At 41.4% G+C, this 26508-nt stretch overlaps 1 protein-coding gene across 3 annotated transcripts in view; it reads right to left on the minus strand.

Annotated features, from left to right (window-relative positions):
• Positions 1–3196: 3196 nt before the first annotated feature.
• GALK2 (galactokinase 2) overlaps positions 3197–26508 on the minus strand; it is a 64776-nt gene continuing 41464 nt past the window's right edge. The window contains exon 10 of one of the 3 annotated variants that reach the window (XM_081337289.1): positions 3197–3284. In XM_081337289.1, coding sequence (XP_081193415.1) covers positions 3236–3284 — 49 coding nt within the window. In that variant the 3' untranslated portion in view covers positions 3197–3235. Of the gene's footprint in view, positions 3285–21581; positions 22486–25698; positions 26490–26508 lie in introns of those variants that run through there. The other 2 variants (XM_081337288.1, XM_081337287.1) reach the window with 2 other exon arrangements.

A 26508-nucleotide genomic window follows, 5' to 3' on the forward strand; every position in this document is an offset into this window, starting at 1 on the left:
AAAGGAGGACCCAGATTGTTGGTTGCACGTGAGGTTAAGGGCTCAGGGCTGAGTTCTTCAGGAGCCAAGTAGGTAAGAAGAGCTAAACCTTCCCCCTCTGCCCTTTGCTTTCTCCCAACTTTTGGCACAAGAGCTTGGCAACGGAGGGAAGATTGAGGACAAGATTTCTCTAATAACAACCAGGACTATTCGTGATGAGTCCAAGGAATGATCTCCCTGAGCCCGGATTAATTTACTCGGAAAAAGGATTAGAGTAACAAGACAGGAAAAAAAAATAATAATTCTACAGCGTGCTTTTACTTTCAGATCAGAAATCTACATATAGGGAGTTCACAGCAGTTCAAATCTTGTTTTCCCGTCGTGGGTTCTTTTGATGCCAGAGAGAAGGTGACAGTCTCTTTGGAGAAGGATTCCTGCATATGGTTTTGGAAATACTCGTTAGATTTCTCATCAGCTCTTCCACCGAACCTCAAAGCTCAAAGCCATCAGCAGGGATGAAAAATGAATTCAGCACCCCCACAATCTAAGGAGAAGTTGCTCTGATCACCCACATTGTCCCTGTAGCCTGTGGCATGAACAGCATTTCATGGTTTGGGCCATCTGTGTCAGCTTGCTAGGCACTTCCCACCTTTTATCATTTGCTCAGGCCAGACCATTATCACTGGCACTCTACCCCTGCAATAGGATAATAACAACAACAACAACAACAACAATAATAATACCACCACTTTTCTTTGAAGAACCTGACCGTCCACTTTGTAAGCAGTTATAACTGGCTCACCTGGAAGCAAATCCAGACAAATCAGACAAATCGATCCGCTACACACCATATCTGTTGTAAACACGCATCCCTGCCTGACTAAAAAGCCCAGGCCTTTCTCTCATTTTAATTATTGTGATATTCTGGGGCTGTTTCCGTTGCTGCTGCTTTAAAATACGCACAGCCCTACATGCTATCTCCAGATTAGGTTTCCACAGCGTCCCAATAATTTGGTGAGACCCTGTGTTTCTGCAGAGCCTGTTTAAAGATCTCAGTGGATTTATTGGGAAAGATTTATTGAGGGAGCTCAGATTACAGAGCCGAGGGCTTAAGTCTGTGACACAATCCACAAAAGGCTGCTACGCTAGAGAGTTCCCTTAAAACCGTGCCTGCATCTCCCTTTCACTGATAACAGCAATTGAAACAATAAACGATCTTTTTTTTTTTAAAGTAATGAGGCACAGTAAAGATCAATTCTGTGTCGCTGTGTACAGATATGGAAAAGTAGCTCTTTGGTTTGGAAAAAAACACATTCAAGTTAATTCACCAGATTGTTTTACAATAATGTTTACACTATTTTTTTTCCCAAACCTTTGCTGTTTTCAAGAAATGATAATAGATTCAATACAAAACATTGTTCCAAAATTTTCATGTAAAAAGGTTTTGCATGTTCCTGTAGCAACAGACTTCTGGTTTTGGTCACCTTTAATAGTTTTACTCCCCAATCAATCAATCAATCAATCAATCAGCATAGAGCTGGAAGGGACCCTGGAGGTCTTCTAGTCCAGCCCCCTGCTCAAGCAGCAAACTCTATACCAGGGCTTTTCAACCTTTTCACCCATTGTACCACTTTTAGGATATGGCAACATCCGAGTACCACCAGTCGCCTAGCAAGGTATCAAAAACTTGATGACCAAAAAAGGAAAAAAGTGATGAAGTACAGGTAGTCCTCGACTTACAACAGTTTGCTTAGTGACTGTTCAAAGTTACAATGGCACTGAAAAAAGTACCCCCCCAAGCCACAGCCGAGCAAGACACCTGCCTGCTTGCCCGGCGGCGCTCTTCCTTCTGTCCGAGATTTTCATTGTTGTGAGCATTTCTGTTGAGGTTTAGAAGTGGGGGTGGGGTGGGGGGTGTTTGGTTTTTATTCCCCCCATCTGCTGGGTGTTTGCAGCAGGTTTTGGTCATTTTACATGACCCTGGGACACTGTGACCGTCATAAATATGAATCAGTTGCCAAGCATCTGAATGTAAATCACAAGACCCTGGAGGTGCTGCAAGATTCCAGCTGATCGGTGCTTCTTCTGGGCTCAGAAGCGCCAGGATCAGCACCGAGCTCCAGCTGGATCTTGGCGCTGATCCTGGCACTTCTGCTGAGCCCTGACAGCCCTGCAGCTCCAGCCATCTCTCGCTCAGGCTTGTGCGGTGCTGCCACCAGTTCAGCTCATTCTCCTCCCCCGCTACCACTTGTCTAGGATGGTCGCGTACCACCTGCCAGGTGCCAATGTACCACAGGTGGTACCCGTACCACTGGTTGAAAAGCCCTGCTCTATCCCATTTCAGACAAATGGCTGTCCAGTCTATTCTTAAAAACCTCCAGGGATGAAGCAGCTACAACTTCTGGAGGCCAGCTATTCCATTGGTTAATTCTCCTCGCCATTGGGAAATTTCTCCTTAATTCTAAGATGCTTCTCCCCTTTCAGTTTCCATCCATTGTTTCAAATCAAAAGTAGGCAGTAGATTGTAGGCTAATCTCATAAGGTAGAGCATGAGTAAACAGATCCAATTTCAGTGTTTTGAACATGAAGGAAATGAAGCTTTCCCCTTCCTTTCCTTCACGTTCAAAAGCTGAAAAGCATTCAAACTTTTCATCTGCCTTCTGAAATGATGCAGACTTCTTTCATTTGCTTTTGATCATATATTCGTTAGCATACTGTACTAAGTAAATGACAAGGTTAGCTCAGATTCAGTTAATGGATCTTAATACCTCAGTTAGAGACATTGTTTACACATGTAAACAATGGTAGTAAGGACTGTGATGGTATCATTTTTTTTAAAAAAGAGGAGAGATGGACACAGATGCCTTAATGGTTCAACTTCAGATTTTTCTAGCATGAGTTCTGGGATCCAAAAAATACTTTCTGTTGCTATTCAGAGCCTTGGCTCAGGCGAGTTTTATTTATGGCATGATGTCATTAAGTTGGGGTAGTTATTGAAAAGATAATCATGTGTATGGCATCTACACTGACAGCCACTACTCAATTGTAATTAAGACGTTTAAATAATTCCCTGTTGCTGAAAGAGGGTTTATTTCATTGCTTAAGAAATAGAATCCCTGTGGAATCTGAGAGATTTTTATTTTTTTTTAATCCACCAAGACTGTTGTTTGGAACTCAAGTGCACACCTTCTGCTTGGATCAGAAGCTCAAGTCAGATGCTCTTTGGCTGAGCTGTGTTACAGAATTCTTTTTCTTCTCAACAGAGATGCCTCTTTTCCATCCTTCTGAAACATGGAAGGCCTTTGCTGGAGAAAATAAATAAATAAATAAATAAATAAATAAATCGTTGGCTCCAAATTAACTATGTCGCTGAGAAGCAGCCAGTTTAGTTCTTTTTTTTTTCTGGAAACAGCAACAAACATCGACAAAATCCAGATTGGTCAAAGAGTGGACTGGTCATTTGGAAGCTAACTAAAATTAAAAAAAATCCTTTTATGATCAATTTATCACAGGAAGGCCTTAAACATTTGACTGGAAAGATTGGCTTTTTTAAAAAAAAAAAAGTGGCTTTTTTCATGTTGAGCCCAGTCAATAAAATACAGAAGGTGTCATCTTTGCAGTGACTTAGCATTTAATAATGTTCTAGGAATTAGCAGAATGACCAGTATTTTCAAGAATCAGTAAATTACAAAGAGCTTTTAAATTAATAATGTCGAAATCTGGAGGGAGGGAGAATCTGTGACAGGAGAATGGCCAAACCGGCAGCTTTTTAGGTTTACGCCAACCAGGACAAAAATGAAGAGAGAGGTTTTCTCAAAGTTTTTGCCATCCAGATTTTAGTCTTTATTCTCCCATCCATTGCTTCCCATTAGAAGGCTCACATCTTGCAAGGAATCTTTTTATTGGTTTATTTATATTATTTTTCAGGTAGTTCTCAGTCTAATCCGTTTAAAAATATTTCAACCCTAATAGCTTAAAAATACTGCAAAAAGTAAATGTTATTGCATTTAAAGATAGGGCTATATCAGCAGCAATAAAACGAGTATCAGCACTCATAGAAGAGGTAGTTGAGTTGGTTGTAATGAACACATTCTGTCCTTCATATCACACGTATAATGAAAAGCTCATTGGTGGAAGGGCAAATGCCTGGTTATGGGAAAATAGAAGTGCTGCCTTGCCAAAGATGCATCCATCATCACATTAACGTTTAGCATTAGGGCTTTATAAATGTAATTGGCTGAGACCTGGTGGCAGGCTTATAACCTCAGTGAAAAGAAGACTCTGGAAGAGGCTTAACACCTGGCTAAATTAAGCCATCTTCACAAAGATGGATCCTCCTTCACTAGACAGGAAGCAGGATTCTGTGTCCAAAGAAGCTGATGGGCACAGGCGTTTTCGTATATCCAGATCAAGCGAAAAGTATCTTCTCGGCAGATTGCATGCTGGACAAGGCCATATCACGTAATCAAGGGAGAATAGATTGGGTGATGGATGCAGCTTTCCTTGAAGGTAAGAAAGTTTGCCCACTAAGGTATAGCTGTAAAAATTCTGATGGATAAGTTCCAATGGAATGATCAGTATGTAAGTCAAGCTGGGCTGTTGAGTCTGGTTAATAGTGGGCTCAGGAGACAGGAGATATGTAAAGCAGAAGGCAATGCAATGATGCAGGAAGAGATTATCCAAGGACATGTATATTTCACCATGTAATACTAGCTGCAATAATCACTGCACTGTCTATCAGACCAGCAGACTGACTTGCAAGTTTCTTGGCTCTAGGAAAAGGAAAACCTACCAAGTCTCCATTCATGTGAAGCAGGTGGTAACTTCCTGAGTGTCATGACTGTGGTGTTGTCTGTGCCAGCTAGGTGAATTGCTATGGGAAGGACATCTACCTGTCCCAGAGATTAGACAGTGAGATTGCTGGTATCGAAAACAGCTGTGGTACTGTGTGAGACAATGTTAGCTGTGTATTCCAAAGCAAAGTTGGAACATTTGGAATGCCGTGAAGATGCTTTGACGCATTTGAGGTGGTCCTTCCACTCAGCTGGTAACCATTGGAAGGGATCCAGCTTGTGCTTCTCTTTCTCTATGTGTTAATATTGTCCATTGCTGGGGCTAAAGATAAAGGTTTCCCCTTCCAATCATGCCCGACTCTAGGGGGCGGTGCTGAGGGAGCCAGTGTTGTCCAAAGACCCTTCCCACAGTCATGTGGCCAGCATGATTATGCACCAAGGCGCACACAACCCTGTGGCTTTCCCACCAAAGTGGAACCTGTTTATCTACTCACGTTTGCATGCTTTCAAACTGCTAGCTTTGCAGGAGCTGGAGCAAGCAACAGGAACTCACTCTGCTGCACAGCACTAGGGTCTCGAACCCAGGCTGTCAGCTTTCCAGTTGGCAAGCTTGGTGTCTTTAACCACAGAGCCATTATGCTCCTACGGGCAATATCTTCAGGTGGAAAAGAAGAGCCATAGACAGCTAAATACTGTAAAAGTTTTCCTCCACTATATGGAACCCCTTGTCTCAGGAATTCAGAGTTAGTGTTGCGGCTGGACATTTTGAGGTTGTTTTGAGAGGAATCAAACCTGAAGGAGTATTGCAAAGTCACACAAAGGAGGACAATGGAAGTGGTCTATTTCCTAAACAGTGATAACTCATAGAGTGGATCTGGCTATAAACTTGATTGCATGTTCCATGACGCATAGACCTTAATCTAACGTTAGAATTGACTTGGCTCATCAGCAGTTGAAAATAGTCCTTAGGAAGGGCAATGTCTGGAAAATTTCTTCATTCTTTTTTATGCATTTTTAAGTCACTGTGTGAGACTGTGGTGTGTATGTGTGCGTGTGTATGTGTGTGTATGTATGTATGTATGTATATGTACATATGTATGTATACACAATATACATATACAATATACTGCCCATTCTGAATATTGTCTAGAATTGTTGGTTGCTATATAAGCTATTTGGCATAAGAAAGTCCAGGAATTTAATTCTTAACCCACATTCATCGTTTTTGTTCTGAATTGTTATATACTAAAAAGCAACTGTGCATATTTTACATAATTAAAAACAGTAGAGCATTCTGCAATTTTAACCTGATTTATGTCTTCTTTCAGCTCTTGGGAAGAAGTTGTCTTCCACGAAGAAGGGGGAGGAATTGGAAGCATTTTAAAGACTTGAAATAAAATCCGAATGCAAGCTGCTCCTCTCTAAGGGCATCTAGATCAGGCTGTCCTGGTTAGGGGATCATGGGATGTTGAAGTCCGACACAACTGAAGGCTAGTGGAATGGGACAGATGGATTTAGAAGATAGCTCTGGCTTGTGGCATCCCAAAGCAATAAAATAGTGTGGCATCTAAGGCTTCTCCTGTTGTTTTCTCCCTATGGTACAATAGTGCCAAGCAAAGAGGAAGCAATGTGGGTGTGTCCCTGCATTAATTAGCATTAGTCCTAAGAGCCAAATACACAGGGAGTTGCCTGAGAAGAAGACATTCGTCCCAAAGAGAGGAAAGAAAGAATTAAATAATGGGCTACTTCTGTGTTGGCCAAAGGCCCTCTACTCGCTGTGGCTCCTGCCCAGGTTGTGTTAGGCTGTGCTATTGCAAGGCACTCATATTGAACGTTAGACTCAAAGTATCCATGAATAGAACTATCAGGAAGGTAGACCTGATGATACAGCTTCAGTAGACTGAACAAAACAGGCTGAAGCTTGTCATCTCTTGAACCACATCCTTGGAAAACCCTTAGCTAGCCTATCAGTGCTTGGGGAAGGCTAATACTCTGGAGGACCAAACCATTAAATCAGGGGTCTTCCAACGTGGCCCTTTTATGGCTTGTGGACTTCAACTTCCAGAATTCCTCAGCCAGGCACATGTGCCTGGCTGAGGAATTCTGGGAGTTGAAGTCCACAAGTCATAAAAGGGCCACGTTGGAAGACCCCTGCATTAAATGAAGCAATGATTTACAACAGGGCTGTCCAACCTTGGCAGCTTTAAGACTTGTGGACTTCAACTCCCAGAATTCCCCAGGCAGCATGGTCCCCAGGCAGCATGGTCCACAGGCCTTAAAGTTGCCAAGGTTGAAGACCCCTGATATGCACCATGGTGGCTATATGAATGAACAGGCTGTAACAACTCAAAAGAACTTACTTTTCAGTCCCATCCTGCGAACTGCGGATTAACATTTTGGGCTTTTAAGGTGGCTGCATTCATACTTCCAATCCCTATTGTGACTGCTTACTAAGGCGTTGGAAGTGGCCGTAAAACCGAATTGCTCTGTTTTGTTTTTTTTAAAACTGGGCTTTCATCTTCATGATTTTTTTCCCCCTCCAGCTGGACATGTATTGTTGAAATAGCAAGACTTTTCCCTTTTGCTTCTTTCCAGAACTAATCTCAAAGCGCCCGAGTTAAGCCATCCAGGTCATTTTCGTCTAGATCCAACAAAACCATGGAGAGTTTCAATTAACAACCTCCGAGAAGCTTTGTCAGATCAGGAGGAGGGAAAACAGGAGAAAGTAGTGATCTGAAGCAGTAACAGATGTTAGGGGAATGTGCTGATCCAGTTATTACCTAGCACTGAAAAGACTGGAAAAATGTCCTGGAGGCCAGCAGCGACACAGCCCTTCTGGGTGGCCTGCCCATCATTTTGTGTTGGCTGTCATTTTGCAGAAGGCATTCTGGGTCATCATGACACTTGAGAAGAAGGGTGTGTGTGTGTGTGTATGTGTGAGGGGGGAGGCACTCAATTGCTTTCTCACAAATTTTCTCTTAAGATAAAGATGGGTGTGTACCGAGCATCCATCCAATTCAGCTTTTCTGAATTTTACTGTACAGTAGCTAGTATTTTACATGGACCATCGCTGTTCTGATTTACGTGTGCTGTTGTACCACATACGGAAAATCTATTTTGAGGACCTGAGAACCAGGTCTTTTTTTTTAATTTAAATTTATGTTTATTCTCCACCCAGAATGTGCCTTTAACCTCAGTTTTCGTAGTCCAGAAATTTCTGCAGTTTTCCCAAGGATGGTGTCCCCTAGATCAGCAGGGCTACAATTTCCTTTATGCCTAACTGGCATGGCCAGGATTGTCTTCTCCAGCATAGCATGAACATGTCCTTGGGTGCCCTTTTCTTTTCTTTTCTTTTCTTTTCTTTTCTTTTCTTTTCTTTTCTTTTCTTTTCTTTTCTTTTCTTTTCTTTTCTTTTCTTTTTTGTATGTCTATGCATTACTGACCCATAATCGGCACATTCCTATAGATTAGTTTATAATTGGATCGATACAGGTAATCCTTGATTTACGGACACAATTGAGCCCAAACTTTCTGCTGCTAAACGAGAGAGTTGTTCACTGATATTTTGCCAGTGTTACGACCTTCCTTGCCACGGCTGTTAAGGGAATCGCTGCAGTTATTAAGATAGTCACCCAGCTGTTAACTGAATCTGGCTTCCCCATTGACGTTGCTCATCAGAAGGACGCAAAAAGTGATCACATGACCCCAGGGACACCGCAGCCGTCACGACTATGAATTGCCAAGCATCCACATTTTGATCACGTGATCCTAGGGATGCTGTAACGGTCCTAAGTGTGAAAAACGGTCCTAAGTGATTTTCTTCCCCCCCCCCAGTGCCATTTTAACTTTGAACAGGCATTAATGATTGTAAATCGAGGACTGCCTGTAATGGGTTTTTGCGATGTCTCTAATCCAGAGGCCCACAACCTTTTGGGCACCAGGGACCAGTTCCGTGGAGAAAGGTTTTTCCGTGGACCAGAAGGTGCATGGTTTTGTGTGCTGCCTGCATCACAAGGAAGGAGCTTTGCTTGTTTGTGCAGACCGATTGCTGGCATGCCATGGCCTGGTGCTGGTCCACGGATTGGGGATTGGGGACCCCTGCTCTAATCAATACTGCATGGGGCAGCATTAATGGGTCTTCTGCATGGATTAATCTTTGCTGTTCTTCAGAGCTAAAATTCTGGCTTCGTAGTCTCCCTCCTCCCTAAGTAGAAGTTTTGGGATTTTTGCAGAGCTTCCTTGCAGCCTCAGAGGACGGCGGGGCGGGGGTGGGGTGGGGATACGGTTGGTACGGAGGCCTCTCAAGACAAGCAGCCTTAGAAATTCTTACAGCTTGGCAGGACTACTGTGTGAACCAGCTGTAACTTTTCACGTTGAACTGGGCGTTTCAGGGCATCCCATGACAGATGACAAGCACAGTCCCTTAAATTGCACTACTTTAGAAAACTTATTTGACACAATAGAGAACAGTCCTCCCACAACAATTGAAGGCATGGAGAGCGTTGTCGTGGCTGCAAAGCTATAAACCATCTTACCGTGGCAGGAAAGAGGGGAGGGGGCTGCCAGATGCCTTCCCCAGTGTCCTGTAAGCTTATAAAGAGGCAGAATGTTTTAATTTACCAAAGGGGTGGGGAAGAGCTACTGCTAGAATCAAGTCTTGCATTAAAAGCAAACCTTCTGTGGAAAGGTAGGCCTCCTCTTAGGAAATTTATTCCTGTCCCGGGAGAAACAGCATGGACAAACTTTATCTGCTTTTATTTCTAAGTTTACAGTGAAACCTCTTTTTTACCAGAGGCTTTGCACTGCAGCCAATCGGCTTTCCACGGGGACTTATGTCACTACGATGGTGTAAATCTTCTGCCGTGCCTTACTCTGGAATTCAGTGCCCTACTCTTGGGTTCCTCACTAACACATACCCTCCTCCACCCCCACCCCCACCCTTAAGTCAATTCACATGAGGTTTCCCTTGCATGTCCACTTCAGTGCATTTAAATCCATGGAAGCTTCCACAAATGAGATTCTGCAGGAAATAAAATTATTTGCAAAGTATCCCACTGGCTAGAATCACATCCCCAAGACAGTGCTGCACTTGACAAAAACCAGGTGCAAGAACATGACACTTGACAGTGAAAAGGTCTAGCTGTTGAAATCCTCAGAGGATTCACATTTGGGTTGAAACATTAGCTTCCCGTGAGCATGTTCCCTAATTGAAGAAGGATCCCTGTGTGCAAATAAGTGTGCACCTGTAGATTCCACACACCCACATATACCCATGATCATCATCATCATCATAGCGGTTTTAATCTGTAACCCCAGCTGTTGTGCAAGTGCGTGGTTGGTTCGTGCCCCGAGTAACGTTTTTCAAAGATTCAAGACGCAGAAGAGATTATTCTCCTAGTATGGATATGAGAAAAATGAAAGTGTGTCTCGGTTCAATGCAGTTCTTGAAGTAATTGAATTTTTAATGCAAGTTCCCTAGTCAAAATTATGTATCTGCCAGGATTATTCTAAATAAAGTGCATCAGAGACAAAGTTGGACAATAGTTGGAGACCTGTAGTTAGTGTCTACTATGTTCTCTCATTTTTAAAGGGAATATTAATGAGAAGAGCATATGCTCATACCAGCGTTCCTGCAGTTAGTTGGGATTCCCCATTTTATTAATACATCCTTAGTGCGTTTCCCATAAAACATTAACCCTTTGAATAAGAATTCGCACAATAGACAATTTTGGCTAGGATGCTCAAAAAAGGACGGTGATTGTATTTCCTTTGAAGGAAACCAAGATAATCAGAATTAATTCTTGGAAACTTAACACTTTCTCAGTACCGATTTCTGAGACATAACAATCTTGGAACTGGCAAGAACAAGTCTAAATCCCTTGAACACAATAATGCAAAAATTCAAGAATTTATTAAAATTTCTGGGAATAGTGATTTCATATTTATGATTTAAGTTTAAGAGCCCTTGGACATTATTATGTAACTAAGGACAGTGAGTAACAGCACCACGTTTGTTCTACATGTCATTGATTAATTTTATTTAATAATTATAATTATAATTATAATTATAATTAATAGAATAGAATAGAATAGAATAGAATAGAATAGGAAGGGACCTTGGAGGTCTTCTAATCCAGCCCCCTGCTCAAGCAGGAGAACCTACACTGTCTTGGACAGGTGAATGTCTAGTCTCTTCCTAAAAATCTCCAGTGATGGAGCACCCACGATTTCTGGAGGGAAGCCGTTCCACTGGTTGATTGTCCTCACTGACAGGAAGTTTCTCCTTAATTCCAGGTTGCCTCTCTCCTTGATCAGTTTCCATCCATTGTTTCTCATCCTTCCCTATGGTGCTTTGGAAAATAACATAACCTCCCCTCTTCTTCGTGGTAGCCCCTCAGATACTGGAATACAGCTATCATGTCTTCCCTGTTTCTTCTTTTCTTGAGATTAGCCAAACCCAAGTCCTCAGACATTCTTCGTATGTTTTAGTCTCCAGGCCTTGGATCATCTTAGTTGCTTTTCTCTGATTTTTTTTCCAAACTCTCAACATCTTTTTTGTGATAAGGTGACCAAAATTGGTTGCAGTATTCCAGGTGTAGTCTTACTAGGGTTTTATAAAGTGGTAGTGGCTGAGTGGGTTAGGATGCTGAGCTTGTCGATCAGAAGGTCGGCAGTTTGGCGGGTCGAATCTGAGTGCTGTGTAACAGAGTGAGCGCCTGTTACTCACCCCAGCTTCTGCCAACCTAGCAGTTCGAAAACACGTAAAAATGCAAGTAGAAAAATAGGGACCACAACGGTGGGAAGGTAACAGCGTTCTGTGCGCCTTTGGCCTCTAGTCATGCCGGCCACATGACCACGGAGACCTCGGACAAGCGCTGGCTCTTCGGCTTTGAAACGGAGATGAGCACCGGCCCCTAGAGTCGGAAACGACTAGCACGCGTGTGTGGGGGAACCTTTACCTTTACCTAGTAATAATTAGGCAACTTTCGAATTCTCAACACTTTTTAAATAGGGTACAGTCAACTTTCAAAGTCCTCTTGAAAAGGGATGGCAGAGTTGGGTGGCACATCAGCCTCTTCACCTGTCTAAAATAATTTTTCAGTTGTAGGAATGTATTCTTCCAGAACACTAGTGATTGAGCTTTTTTAACCACATCTTTAAGAAAAACCCAGATTGTCTGCATCTCTGGTTCTGTGATAGGAAGAAAACACAAAATTAGGTGACTGAAACCCCCCCTTTTTTTGTATTTTATGCAGTGAGATTTCAGGTGACTACCGAAGAAGAAATACAGGAGCCAGCACAAGAAACAAAAGAGGTACGTGTGAGCATTCTGCATTATATTCAAGACCTGAAAACCGTTTTCTCTCTAAACCCTTCTTATTTCTCTTTGCCTGTTTTGCAAAAAACGATTTAATTGTGCATATTCTTTAGGAAGAAAGAAAAATCTCCCACTTTATTCAAAGTGTAGTTTATGTTTCGCACTGTAGATAGAGAACAGTGGAAGCCAGTCTTTTAGCAACCAGTACAAAATAAGGGACACGGTGGCTCAGTGGGTTAGGACGCTGAGCTTGTCGATCAGAAGGTCGGCAGTTTGGCGGGTCGAATCCCGAGCGCCTGTTACTCGTCCCAGCTTCTGCCAACCTAGCAGTTCGAAAGCACGTAAAAATGCAAGTAGAAAAATAGGGACCACTACGGTGGGAAGGTAACAGTGTTCCGTGCGCCTTTGGCGTCTAGTCATGCCGGCCACATGACCACGGAGACGTCCTCGGACAAGCGCTGGCTCTTCGGCTGTGAAACGGAGATGAGCACCGGCCCTTAGAGTCGGAAACGACTAGCATGCACGTGCGGGGGAACCTTTACCTTTACCTTTACAAAATAAGGAAGCAAGAGGAAGGTTGAGATTGTAGTTGCTAGAGAGCAGAGACCGAGGAGGGGAGATTAGATAATTCAAAACAACCCAGGGGACAGAGTGCTTAACCTTTCCTTCTGCGCTATTTTCCAAATCAGGATCTGCTCCCCCCCTTCTCACCTCCCCCCCCTCCACCTCTTAGCAGCCGAGCTGGAAGAAGGATTAAACTGTGCTCTATTATAATAAAGGCTCTTTCCATCTTCTTTATAGTCCCATTACGTTGGAGATGGTCCAGACTTTCAGCATTCCCTTTTCAACCTTGGTGGTCAAAGTCCATTGGTCTCCTATTATCTTCACGGAATCCCTAATACTTTAGCCAACTCCCGGGGTTACAGGATCAATCATAGTGAAATCTGCAAAGTACCATATCCTTTTGTTTTTAAAGGAAGAAGTTTATGACTTGAGATAGCTTTACAGTTTCTGAAACCTGCAGTAAAATAATTTATTTCCATTAAACACACACACACACACACACACAAACACACAAATGTGGTGGGTGAAGGGATGGGAAAGACAGAAGTGAAATCTGGACTTTGCGGGAATGTGGTTTTCTTTTTCATGGCAGGTCAAACTAAGAAACTTGGACTCTGTTTTTGGAACTTTTTTTTAATTTTCTCTCTGAGCTCAGTTCTTTCTTTTCCAAATTGGATTTGGAGAAAAGGGCTAAACAAATATGTAGAGGAGTCGTGGTATACATCTCCTCTCAATTATGGTCTGCTTTTGGTATTAAAAGACACATATACCAGGCATTTTTTTATTTTATACATATACAGAACAGATAGATAACAAGAGCCAGTTTGACCTAGTCCAGACTACAAACCGGGAGACCATGAATTCAAGTCCCACCTTAGCCATGAAAGACAGCTGAGTGACTTTGGGCCAATCACCAGGAGACTGTGAGTTCTATTCCTGCCTTAGCAGTCATAGCGAATTGGGTAACTTTGGGCCAATCACCAGGAGACTGAGTTTTATTCCCACCTTAGCAGTCAAAGCCAGCTGAGTGACTTTGGGCCAATCACCAGGAGACTGTGAGTTCTATTCCCGCCTTTGCAGTCAAAGCCAATTGGGTGACTTTGGGCCAATCGCCAGAGACTTGAGTTCTAGTCCCAGCGAGCCATGAAAGCCAGCTGGGCAACCTTGGGCCGGTCACTCTCTCTCATCCTAACTCACTTCACAGGATGGTGGTTGTGGGGAAAATAGGAGGAAGGAGGGATGTTGGAGATGTTTGCCATCTTGAGTTTTTTTGTAAAAATAATAAAGGCAGAATAAAAATAAATAAATGAAATTAAATGGAAGGCCTGCCCTAATGACTAGGTACACTCATCATACTAATCCACAGTCCGCTCAACCGTTGTTTACTCAATAAACCATGAAAGCAGAGAGCACTAAGCCAAAACTGAACAAGGTCATAGCAGTCACTGAGTAAAATCGTGGCACGTGCCTAGAAGCTAAATAATTTAACAACAATTGGATGTTATGGTAGACTATGACTGCGAAAGCCAAATTGAGCATCTCAAAATCTGTGGATCAGTATAATTTGCTGGATTAGTTCTAGGTTCCAGATAACCATCTGATCCTTGGATCACTTTCAGGAGGAGAAACAATACGCCTGACAGACATCCAAAGGAATGATCTTTAATCTGCAGCCATGTGCACAGGACCAGTTAGATGCCAGGTTTCCATGACAGATCGCAGATTCTTTAGTGGATGCGTCAGCCTGGAGCGTATTTCCAGAAAAACCCCCCGATGAAAATCATGGATACAAATCATCTCTGGCAGGATTCCGATACTAGGGTTAGCCAGTCAGTAGAAGGAAGTTCACAAATCTATAGGAATATTTTTCCTGTTAGGTAATAATCTAGATTGCTTTCTACATCTGGGTCAACAGTCTGATCCTATGAACATGCAACTTTGGGATTTAAACTTGGAAATGAGTTGTAGTTGGAATCTCTCTGTTATAGCCTAGTCAACTCAGGGGACGACTGTATCTTAACTATAAACATACTCTTTGCCATATTCCAATTACTTTAAAATGAAATACCTACTCGTTATGTTGGCTTGCTCTATTAAACTGAAAAATGAGGAAATGTGGATAATTTTAAGTCATTTTATTTTGTCCTACATACATAATCATTTCCAGAATGATCTAGTCCCAGTAAAAATTAACAAGTTAATTGTCTTATGCACTTCTCAGGAGAAGTCTTATAAGACTTCAAGCAACGAGATAATCCTTCAGTGAAGTACATAAATCAGCACCAAAAACCATTTTCAGGCCAAGGGCTACACTCAGTTTTTGAGAGAGACGTTGGAGAAATGTTCTTCTAAAAGGGTGGCGCTAGAACAGAAAATAAATAGGATTTAAATTAAAATAAATTAAATTAACAGGATTACTCAAGTGTTCAAGAATGTTTGCCTTATATTACATTAAATATTATAGTTTAGCAGCAACTTTTTGGAAGTCTCCAAAGTTTACATCCACGTGTTCAGCTTCCTCGTCCTTTTCAGAACATTTAATTCTGGATCAAGTCTTTTATTTTAGCCATAAAGCCAGCAGTCAGGAATAATAAAATGATTAACAGTGGAAATATATAAAAATAAAGAAAATTAATAGAGATTTTTCCAAAGTCAAGGAGATACGGATAGGACATATAGAAGCAGAGAATTTCTCTGAATGGTGATAATTCAGGAAAAGGATCATGTCCTGATCTGTGTCAGGATTTTTCCCCCCAAAATAAGATGAATATAAGTTTTCCAGGATTTGCTATAGAAACAACAGTGAAGGAAAATGTGGCTCACAAACTCCTACGTACTGGGCTGTTGTTTCTTATTTCTTCTCCCTTATTAATTGCACCATTTTTTAAAAGAAAGCTTTCATTCTTAGTAATTGCTAAGAATGGAAATGTTTCTAGTACCTTACTTTTATCTAAAGGAGTCCCTGCGAATTTCACTCTGCTCGTCGTTGCTGACTCTAGGGGGCGCTGCTCATCTCTGTTTCAAGGCCATTGAGCCAGCATCGTCTGAAGACATTCCCATGGTCATGTGGCCAGCACGACATTGCAGAGTGCTGTTACCTTCCCATCAAAGTGGTGCCTATTTATCTACTTGCATTTGCATGCTTTCAAACTGCTAGGTTGGCAGGAGCTGGAGCAAGAACAAGAGCTCACCTCGTCCCGTGGCGCTCAGGTCTCAATCTTGGGATGCTGGCTTTCCAACCAACAAGCCCAGCGTATTTAACCCGAGTCACTGTGTTTTTAAAATATTTCTGGTGAGGGACAGTTATAGAGGGAGGGATATCTAGATGTTACAATCAATATATGAACGAATCTATACATTCTCCTAAACAAAAGACAAACGTATTATTCTTGTTGTTGTTGTTGTTAGTTGCGAAGTCGTGTCTGACCCATCGCGACCCTATGGACAATGTTCCTCCAGGCCTTCCTGTCCTCTACCATCTTCTGGAGTCCATCTAAGCTCACGCCTACTGCTTCAGTGACTCCATCCAGCCACCTCATTCTCTGTCGTCCCCTTCTTCTCTTGCCCTCCATCTTTCCCAGCATTAGGCTCTTCTCCAGTGAGTCCTTCCTTCTCATTAGGTGGCCAAAGTATTTGAGTTTTAGCTTCAGGATCTGGCCTTCTAAAGAGCAGTCAGGGTTGATCTCCTCTAGGACTGACCGGTTTGATCGTCTTGCAGTCCAAGGGACTCGCAGGAGTCTTCTCCAGCACCATAGTTCAAAGGCCTCAATTCTTTGGCGCTCAGCCTTTCTTATGGTCCAGCTTTCACTGCCATACATTGCAACTGGGAAGACCATAGCCTCGACTATACGCACTTTTGTTGACAGGGTGACGCACTTTTGTTGACAGGGTGATGTCTCTGCTTTTTATTGTGCTGTCCAGATTTGTCATGGCTTTCCTCCTTACCCAGGCCTAAAAAAAATGCCCATTATGAAACTAACCATTCGTGGTTCCCTTCTCTTTGTCTCTGTATAGCTCTCATTCTCTTTCCTACACAAACATCTACCCACATATTCTTTCTCTCTTTTTCAGTCTCTGCTCAAAGTTGAGGAGGGTTTTAAAAATGTCACAATGGCTTCTGCAGCCACGTGATCAAAGCCCTGTCCCTCTTTCGTATGTAAAAAAAAAAAAAGTTGTATCTTAGCTCATAGCACTGTCTTCACTTTTTTTTAATGCCCCCACAGACACCCTTGTAAAAGTTATTCTGTGATCAAACTCAGTGATGCTTCCTCAGCGTTCTACATCTCCTTAATCTCAATTAGACAATTTTTTATGAGCATATCTGGAACAGCGAGTACTCTCTACCAATCCCTTTTGGCTTACAATGTTGTGCTTTGCTTGCATTTTAATGATTGTCAAAAGGTACTTTTGTGGCTTTCTTTCAGTTGGCTTCCCTTCTTTTCTTCCAAATTCTAGAGAATTAACAAAAGGTAAAGGGGGAAGCCTAACAAATAGAAGAGGATGTTGAAGAGGCTATATTCCAGGTTGGTTCCCGGACAGATTTGGGAAGGGGAAAAAAAAATCATGGTACAGTTCCGTCTTTTCTCATCTTGTGGCTGTGTGTATATATACACCATTGCTTTCAGGAATTTTGTGTTCTGAAATGTCTCTCTCTTCCATCCAAACTTACTGCCAAGACTTTCTGGCTGAATTGAGTTGAACTACATTTTGCAGAACAGAACGACTAAAGTTGCACATTTCTTCCAAGTTAGAAAAACTCTCTGGTCTGCCAGTAGCCCTTTTTCATATGACAATATCCCCATCAAAATCCCACTTCTAACTGATACTGGCTTTTAAAAGCAAACTTACCCAAATATTCACAACGTGTACGCACCAATGCACACACATCTTCAGGAAAAAAATGTATGAATCGGAGGAAAATGTTATTCTTTTCCCATGGCAGTGCAGTTAGGTCTTGGGAAGGAGGAAGGAAGAGAATAAAATAGACCGGATGGTGTTTGGGACAGGTCTAAGCCTCGCTGTTTCTTATAGTCCGAAGTTGGGAGCTCAAGGTAGACTGGAAGCCAGTCTTCCTGAGCTGTGGTTATCAAATTCAAGATGAGGCAAGAGAGGATAGTGGGGACAAGTGGTAAGAGCATAGGGAGTACATGTGTCAGGCACAGGAAATCCGGAATCCAGGCAGTTCAAAAGAATATATAGGTTTATTGTGCGCTACAACTCTCTGCAAGAAGCTGAACTACTAACAGTCAAAGCAAATTGGTGGTAGATAAGAGTCAATGGAATTCAAGGTGGGCTGAACTTGTGGGGGTGAAGGGACTTGAGGCTGATGACATGCTTGACCCCTCCCTCGGGCTCAGCCTGGTTGTCTCCTACAAATGTACTCTGATTAAATGGCTTTCCAATATAAAGAGAGATCTTTGAGTTGGATACCAGACCCTGTTGCTTCTCAAGATTTTAATCCCAGCAATTTTAATTATAGACATTTGACATGAAAACAAAAATCTCCGTTATCTATTATTAGGCAACAGCTAATTTCCATAATATCTTGTCAAGTTAGCTGTTCAACATAAGAAATATCAGAGCTGTTAATAATCAGGGCTTCCATCATGTCTTAAAAAGTTGTATTAGTTCAGCAAAGGTTAAAAGAAAAACAGTGAATTATAAGAAAACGAGTAACATTTATTTTATTTTATTTTATTTTATTTTATTATTTTATTTTATTTTATTAAATTTATATGCCGCCCTTCTCCCTAAGGACTCATAGAGGATCTTCCAACATTGCAATACCACAAACAACTAAAATTCCAAACGTTGCATCACCCTAATAAAACATATTCAGGAATCTGCTGTGTTAAAGTTAGACCCTCGAGAAATGCAGTGGTTTCGGATATAAGACCGATAGGAAAATAAACCCTTCCATGTGTAAAAAAAATCCACTTGAGTTAGATGCATTTCTTGATCATAAATTGGTAGGAAGTTTGGCCCTGGGAACTTTACTCAGAGAATTGAAGACTCTACTTGATATTACCAACTTTGGGGCAGAAGGAATAATGCAGGACTATTGTTTCTACCTTTTTAAAAACCAGTCAAAACTGTTTTATTTATAGAGAGGTCTATGATTTTTTAATCCCTTCATATACCCTATTAAATTTAATTTTGTTCAAAAAATAAAATAAAATGCAAACTTCAAAAAAATATTTTTTTACAAAGACAAAACAATGCATATATTTTCCCCCGTAGTTGAATAATGATAGATGTTTTACAACAATAATAATTCCTCTCCTTGCAAATCAGGCCTACAATTTCTACGCGTTTATTTTCAAGCAACTGACTGGCCATCTATTTGTTGTATATAGCAGTTAACAGGTAATCCAACAGTAGAATTAAGCTTCAAAACTTCAATTTCTACCTTTTTTTCATAGGCAAACTGCAGGGAAAAAAGTGTCCATGTCTGTGTGCTATGGGATAGAGAGAGATTAGAGGAGTGGAAGGCAGAAAGAAGTAGATGCAGATGTTTAAATACCTTCCAGAAGTTATACTAGGTTACTTTGGACCTGTGTTCTTTTCCAGTCTGGCAGGAAGGTCAGGGGTCCATGTGGAAGATTCCTGCAAGATTTGGTCTTGGGATTTTCCTAACTTCCTCTTACAATAATTTTACAGGAGAAATCCTACATAAGTTGAGCACTTCATGCTTGGACACGACTGCGATCTTTCAGCAAGGTTTGCTGAAGAGGACACTGGGCTAGATTGACTTTTAGGGGGGGAAAAAAGGTTGAAGAGAAAATAAGCTTCTTCAAGTAAGAGGATGAGGACCTTTTCCGCCATTGAACATGCTGCCCTTTTGGAGTGCTTGGTTGATACAGGAGGATGATACAGGTTCTTTCTGGTCAATTTGTTATTAACCTCCCTTTCCAAAGACAATAGAAGACCTGGTTGGAGTCACCTAAATGATAGACCAATAGTTTGACATTCAAGGGCATTTCTTTCCAAATCTGACAGTGGAAGATCAACTGTGGTCCCTCAGTCAACTTAGCTTTGGTGGGGAGTTGGAAAATGGCTACAACTTCCTGCCGTTGTCCTGAGAGGGGAGCACTAGTAGCTTACTTGGAGCTATCCAAGGTACTGGTTGTTGTTGTTGTTGTTTTTACTGCCCTCTTCACCAAAGGACCTGAATTGAGTTAACTTCCCATCTCTGTTGCTCTCCAGCAACAGCCAAGGTCTTGCCTTTCCCAACAAAATGCAGGCAGTCCTGAAATGGGAAAAACCTTGGTGAAATCTTACCTGGCTTTTTGGTTTCCTACCCTTTTAAATAGCATTGCACGAAACCCTGAGGGAAAACCGTGCGGAATTTGGGCATTAATGACGCCCAGCATTCATTGGTGCCAAAGAAGGTTCTAAAGAGCTAGAATCAATGGGGAATTAGATATGAGTGAACAATCTAGGATTCCATACCGAGAAGGAGGTGGTCTCGGTCAGACGTCGACGGTCAAAGTGCAAATCAGAATGCAATCAACTTCGGGTGGCGTTCCATTCCTTGGAAGTCTCAGTTCGTAGATTAAAAAAGGGTTTCACTTATTCCTGGGAGAATAATTTTAATTGTAAGCCACTCAGAGTCACTTTTCAGAGTTGAGACGGCGGCATATACATTTAATCAATCAATAAAAGAAAGAAGTGTGACCAGTGGGTCAGTGTGCTTCTTCCTGAGAAAGAAGAATTTGGTCTGGGTGACCCATGCTTTGGTTGTCCGTCATTTAGATTCCTAAAATGTTGCATGTGGAAGTGCTCTTTAAAAAGTGTGTAGAACCCACCGTTTGGAGTTTTTATTTGTTTCCGTGATGAACTAACAGAATGTAAAAGAAAAATACTGCAGTTAAAAATATAAAATAAAAGCAGGGACAGAAACAAAAGCATATATTTAAAAAGGAATTAAAATAAAACATTTTGGCCCCTAAACCAGAAAGGAGCCACATACTGTTTGTGAGTGCTTAAGAGCTATTTTAAAGATCCATCTTAAATATTTGTTACCAAGTGTGACATTTGTACAGAGAAAAGTAATCTATTAGGGGGGAAAAACCCCACATTGTTAATATAGTTAATAAATTGCGCTTCCAATAAATTTATCTCTCCTTCTAGATTTTTCCTCCAAAGCTTTCTGTTACTAGGTTAATGGCTGAGTCGGAACACACTTTCTCACAGTTTTACAATGCCATGGTTCAATTAAAGGTACATTCTAGTAGTAAATGCAGCTAATGCAAAACTTTGATGCCCAGGTGCTCTTCTGGCAGGTGATTCTGACTGTATACAGTGGGCCTGAATCATCCACATTAATCTTCAATTTGGTTCTTGAAACCCACATTATTTATCTTAGTGCTATAGATACATTAAGAGATGAACCGTTTTTACTCTTAGACACTCACCCTTACAGAAAGCAAAGGGGAGGAAACAGATATCAAAGGGTGATTCACCTGTCCTCTGTACTCCTCCTTGGAAAAAGGGGACATCACTTTACAGATAGTCCTCGATTTACAATTGTTTATTTAGTGACTGCTCAAAGTTACAGCGGCACTGAAAAAAGTGACTTATGACCGTTTTTCACACTTGAGACCGTTGCAGCATCCCCAGGGTCAGGTGATCAAAATTCAAACCCTTGGCAACTAGCTCATGTGACGTCCCGGGATCTCAGGTGATCCCCTTTGGCAGCCTTATGTCTAGCAAGGGAAGCCAGATTCACTTAACAACCATGTTACTCGCTTAATAGCTGCAGTGATTCGTTAACAACTGTGGCAAGAAAGGTTGTAAAATGAGGCAAAATTCACTTTACAAGCATCTTATTGATGATGATGATGATGATGATGATGATGATGACAATAATAATAATAATAATAATAATAATAATAATAATAATAATAATAATAAAAATAAAAAGTTGGAAGGGTCCTTGGAGGTCTTCTAGTCCAACCCCCTGCTCCATGGAAATGTTAGGCTCAATCATAGTCATAATTTAAGGACTACGTGAACAAGGGTTTGATCTTCGAATCAGGGTGCCATTAGTCTTGCAACCCTGTTCATCTTAGGATGTCTCCTGGGCTTGGTGCAAAAAGATGCCAGATAGAAAAGGCCCGTGTACATCAGTTGCTCCAGGCCATTGGTCCTTTGCAAGAGATAAAAACAGTGCAAGTTTTCCCTTGACCAGACCTTCAGCACACCGCTTTCACCAACTTATATGGATCTCATTCAGAAGTATAAAAAGTCTTCGAGGAAACTGCTGGATAATTTTGCTGAGTAAGTATTGATCCGGGGACTTCAATCGTGGACACGGGGCACGTTCGATCCACACTGGCTTGATTTTGCACTGCCTTACCAGAAGTTCCTACTCTCTGTTGTCTGTTTTTTGTTTTTTATTTATCCCTAAGCTAATACGTACACATGTTGCGATACTGCAGCTCCTTTGGGACTTGCAAAAGAGCAGGCACGATCCAATTCAAATGAAACCAAATCAGTTTATTACAGCCATATGCTTTTCTGTATTCGCCCCGGTGAAGTTTCAAAAGGGGAAAAAAAATCTAGATCCAGTGATCTGTGCATGTTGCATTCTAGAGGAACAGTAAACTTGAACAAAAAACGTCCAGACAGCCAGGTACTTTGGTCACTCTTGGCAACTGCCCTTCATTTTTGAATAATATCTAACAGATGTCTAATGCAATACTCTGAGCTGAGTGTCCTCCAGAGAAAGCTGTTAATGTCACTCTTTCTGGCTTGCCCTGGAACAAATGATTTGCAGAATGCTGATTTTCCAAATTGGGAGGATGAGGCGTTTGTATCGTTGCTCCTCTAAGGAAAGCCCATGGGGAGAAAATTAGTATCATTAAAAACAAAAAGAAAAATGTTTGGTTCCTCTCTCTACATTTCCAGTATATCACATGACGAGTTTTGCTTTCTAGTTTTGAACACAAGTGTGGTGCAGAACTGGTGGTGTTACAAGAAAAGAGAGAAAAAGCAGATCGGAAGTTCAGAAGGTTTGTTTTTCAACTATTTTTTATATATTCAGACTCCTTTAAAATTAAAAACCCTTTTAAAAAAATCGTCACGTCCTTCAAAACGTATGACATCTGGTAGTTATTTATCAACTAAAGTCAGTCATTTTTTTTAAAAAAATGCAAAGATATTGCAGAGGAAAACTTAGGAAAACCTAAGATACTTTTAGAAGCGTGCTGGAAAAAAAAATCTCCAAAGTGAGGACTTGAGAACTTCACATACTTTCCTTCTTCATAATCCCCAATACATTTGTTTTTCCAAGGACCATTGATTTAGACCAGGCCTTCTCAAAGTGTGGCCTGGGGACCTCTGGGGGATCCCCAAGGCCCTTTTAAGCGGGTCCGCAAACTCAAACATATATTTTGACATTTTTCAGTTTGAATTTGCATAAGACTACAGAGCAGAGTAGTTCTCAACCACAGAAAATGAAAGCTCTGGGGGGTCCTTGGTCATTTTTAAGGATGTAAAGAGGTCCTCAATCCAAAATGTTTGAGAACCGCTGATTTAGACTATTGTTATATACAAATAGTTTCTCTGCCAAAGTACTTCAGATGGTTTGTGATTTAAGACAAAGGCTAAACATTTATCTATATGTTTAATATTAACTTACTAAGATTACAGTTTTATGGTTCCTGGGACCAAAGCCGGGGTCAAGTCTCTAGTCTTTTCACAGCCTGAGAGACCACGCGTGGCAGGGCCACATAAAGAGATTTTTTCGGGACAGGAGTTGCTCACGTCAGCTCTCCAGGCTGTCTCCTTTCTCCCTGAGAAACAGCCAGTGAAATGGCAAGCCAAGCAGATACAGGATGCACCAACTTCTCTAAGCCAGTGGGTTCTTGGCCTTAGCAACTTTTAAGAAGTGTGAAATTCAACTCCCAGAATTTTGGCTGACATCTTGAACTTGCTAAGGTTGAGAAAAACATTGCCTTAACCCAGGGGTAGGCAACCTTGGGTCTTTTATGACTCGTGGACTTCAACTCCCAGAATTCCTGAGCCAGCTTGGCTGGCTCAGGAATTCTGGGAGTTGAAGTCCACGAGTCATAAAAGACCCAAGGTTGCCTACTCCTGCCTTAACCTATTCCTTTTTCAAAAATGTATGTATATGTGTGTGTGTGTGTGTATATGTGTGTGTGTTTTATATATATATATATATATATATATATTTTCCCCCTCACTACATCAAACATTGTTTATGAGTAACAGACTACTTTTATTTGATATTAAGCCTTCAGAGAAATACTGTGTACAAAGATAGACCATGTATCTGGGACACAGTGCACGTGGTGAAAAGACCATGTGTTTGCAACCCTTTACCCAGCCTGCTAAAAATTTAATGAAATGTCACTTTGACTTGCCCGTATTGGGACCAATGTGACCAATGCACAAGGGCAGGAGTAAAAAAAAAAAAGCGAGGGATTTTCTTGCAACTTGCTGTGCTCTGTATTTTTTTGCCTAGGATGCTACAAACCATCACCACGAAGCCTACTGAGAAAAGGGTAAAAATAGAACGGTTTCTCCTCCAAATGGTAATTCAGTTTTTATATCACTATCTTCTGTGGTTAAATACCCTTTGCGGCCTACTTAAGGAATGGAGAATGTGCTGGAATGCATACACAGTTTTTGTTCATGTTAAATTGGCAAAAGCCAATCCATTTCGTTTTGTATAATGTTAATTGCATCTTCAAGTAGGCTTAGATCCTTATTCAATAACAGATCACGGAATGAAGTTGAACAGAAGTCTGTGTTTATCTTGTAAAAAGGAAAAACCCACTGAGGGCCCCGCAGAAGTCTTGATCTGCTTATGAAGGATACGGGACTGTTGTTTGAATAGAATGGAATTGAATAGAACTGGAAGGGACCTTGGAGGTCTTCTAGTCCAGCCCTCTGCTCAAGCAGGAGAACCTATACCACCTCAGACAAGTGACTGTCTAGCCTCTTCTTAAAAATCTCCAGTGATGGAGCGTCCACAATTTCTGAGGGCAAGCTGAGGCCCCCTCAGATACTGGAACACTGCTATCATGTCTCCCCTATTTCTTCTTTTCTTTAGACTAGCCAAACCCAAGTCCTGCAGCCGTTCTTCGTATGTTTTAGTCTCCAGGCCTTGGATCATCTTAGTTGCTCTTCTCTGAATTTTTCCCAAGCTCTCTACATCTTTTTTGCGATGTGGTGACCAAAATTGGCTGCAGTATTTCAAGTGTGGTTTGACATACGGTTGTAGTAAGACTGAGAGACACAAAAAGGCCTTCTCACCTTTTCATTCCCTCAATAACATATATAGGCTTCTACATGCCCCGTTGACTGCCGGGCAGCAAATTCTCAAGAATCCTGCAAGAAACATGCAAAACCCATACCCAGAAATAGACAGGATTATCGATCCGCCAAATTATTTCCTCCTTTGTGTTTGAAATTACCAGCATAGTATAAAGTTTTGACTCCAGGAGATTAAAATATGGTGGCAAATGGCTTCTTCCTTGGGTTCAAAATACATCTGTAGCGATGGTGCTGGAGGAAAGCCTTCCTCTTCGTCATCCCACTCCCCAGAAAATTTGAGACAGTACTGTAAAGTAAAATGAGATGGGGCAGAAACATCTTGCTTCTTCTCACTCCAGGATCTAGCTGGCTTTTATTCCCCTTTTAAAGAAAAACTAACATCTTCTAGTCCAACCTCCTACTTAAGCAGGAGATTCTATACCGTTTCAGACAAATAGCTGTTCAGTCTCTTCTTAAAAACCTCCAGTGATGGAGCATCCACAACTTCTGGAGGCAAAGACATTTGACTGATTAATTAACTGTCAGGAAATTTCTCCTGATGTCTAGGTTGGCCCTTTCCTTGATAGTTTCCATTCGTTGCTTCTTGTTTTGCCTTCAGGTGCTTTGGAGAATAGGTTGACACCCCCACCCAAATGTCGCCGTGATTCATTCGTGGTGTTTCTTTTGAATAGGCAAATGCCAAAATACACCATCATGGGTCTTGCGGATCAGAATCAGGAGCCAAAGATGTCTGACCTCAAGATAAGTGCTGTGAACATTGATGGAATTTTTCCGACCGCCAAAATTAAGCATACTAAACTTTTGGTAGGAAATAAGCTTCTGACTTTCGAATCAATAAAGAAGGAGACGGAGTCATTGGGCTTTGGGTTTTTTTGCCTCCAACCCCTTTAATTCCAATCTGGTTCATTTCAATATTTGTAACAAATATATTTTGGCAAATTGTGTTTTATATTGTCAAGTCCAGACAGAAATCAACATTTTGGATGATTTATGTTGGAAGCATATTTTAAGAAAGAGAAAAATACATTGGAAAGATTAATAGCGCTTTTGAGAGAGAGAGAGAGAGAGAGAGAGAGAGAGAGAGAGAGAGAGAGAGAGAGAGAGAGAGAGAGAGAGAGAGAGAGAGAGAAAGAAAGAAAGAAAGAAAGAAAGAAAGAAAGAAAGAAAGAAAGAAAGAAAGAAAGAGAAAAGAGAGAGAGGGAAAAAATTTGGAAACTCATCCTATTAATAGCTATTGCTATTGTTCGTTATAATGTAATAAAAAACAGCCAAATGAATTGTTTACTGTGGCATACAAAGTCCTCCAAAAATGTGGCATACTTCAGGCTTCAAGGAAAATTATAGCTCCTCCGCCAGGATTGGTAGCAAAGAGGTTGTTTTCTTCCAGGGCTAACCTTTGGCCATAATTTCTGTAATAAGCCTCCTTCACATTTGCTAGGAATCTCTCCAGTTTGTCCACAGGGACCATCGACACAGTGCAGCCACCCCATCCTGCCCCAGTCAGGCGTGACCCAACTGCTCCAAACCGCCTAGGAGCACAGAAACAAA

This window comes from Vipera berus (genome assembly GCF_964194415.1).
Source record: "Vipera berus genome assembly, chromosome: 12".
In the NCBI taxonomy this organism is placed as follows: Eukaryota; Metazoa; Chordata; class Lepidosauria; order Squamata; family Viperidae; genus Vipera; species Vipera berus.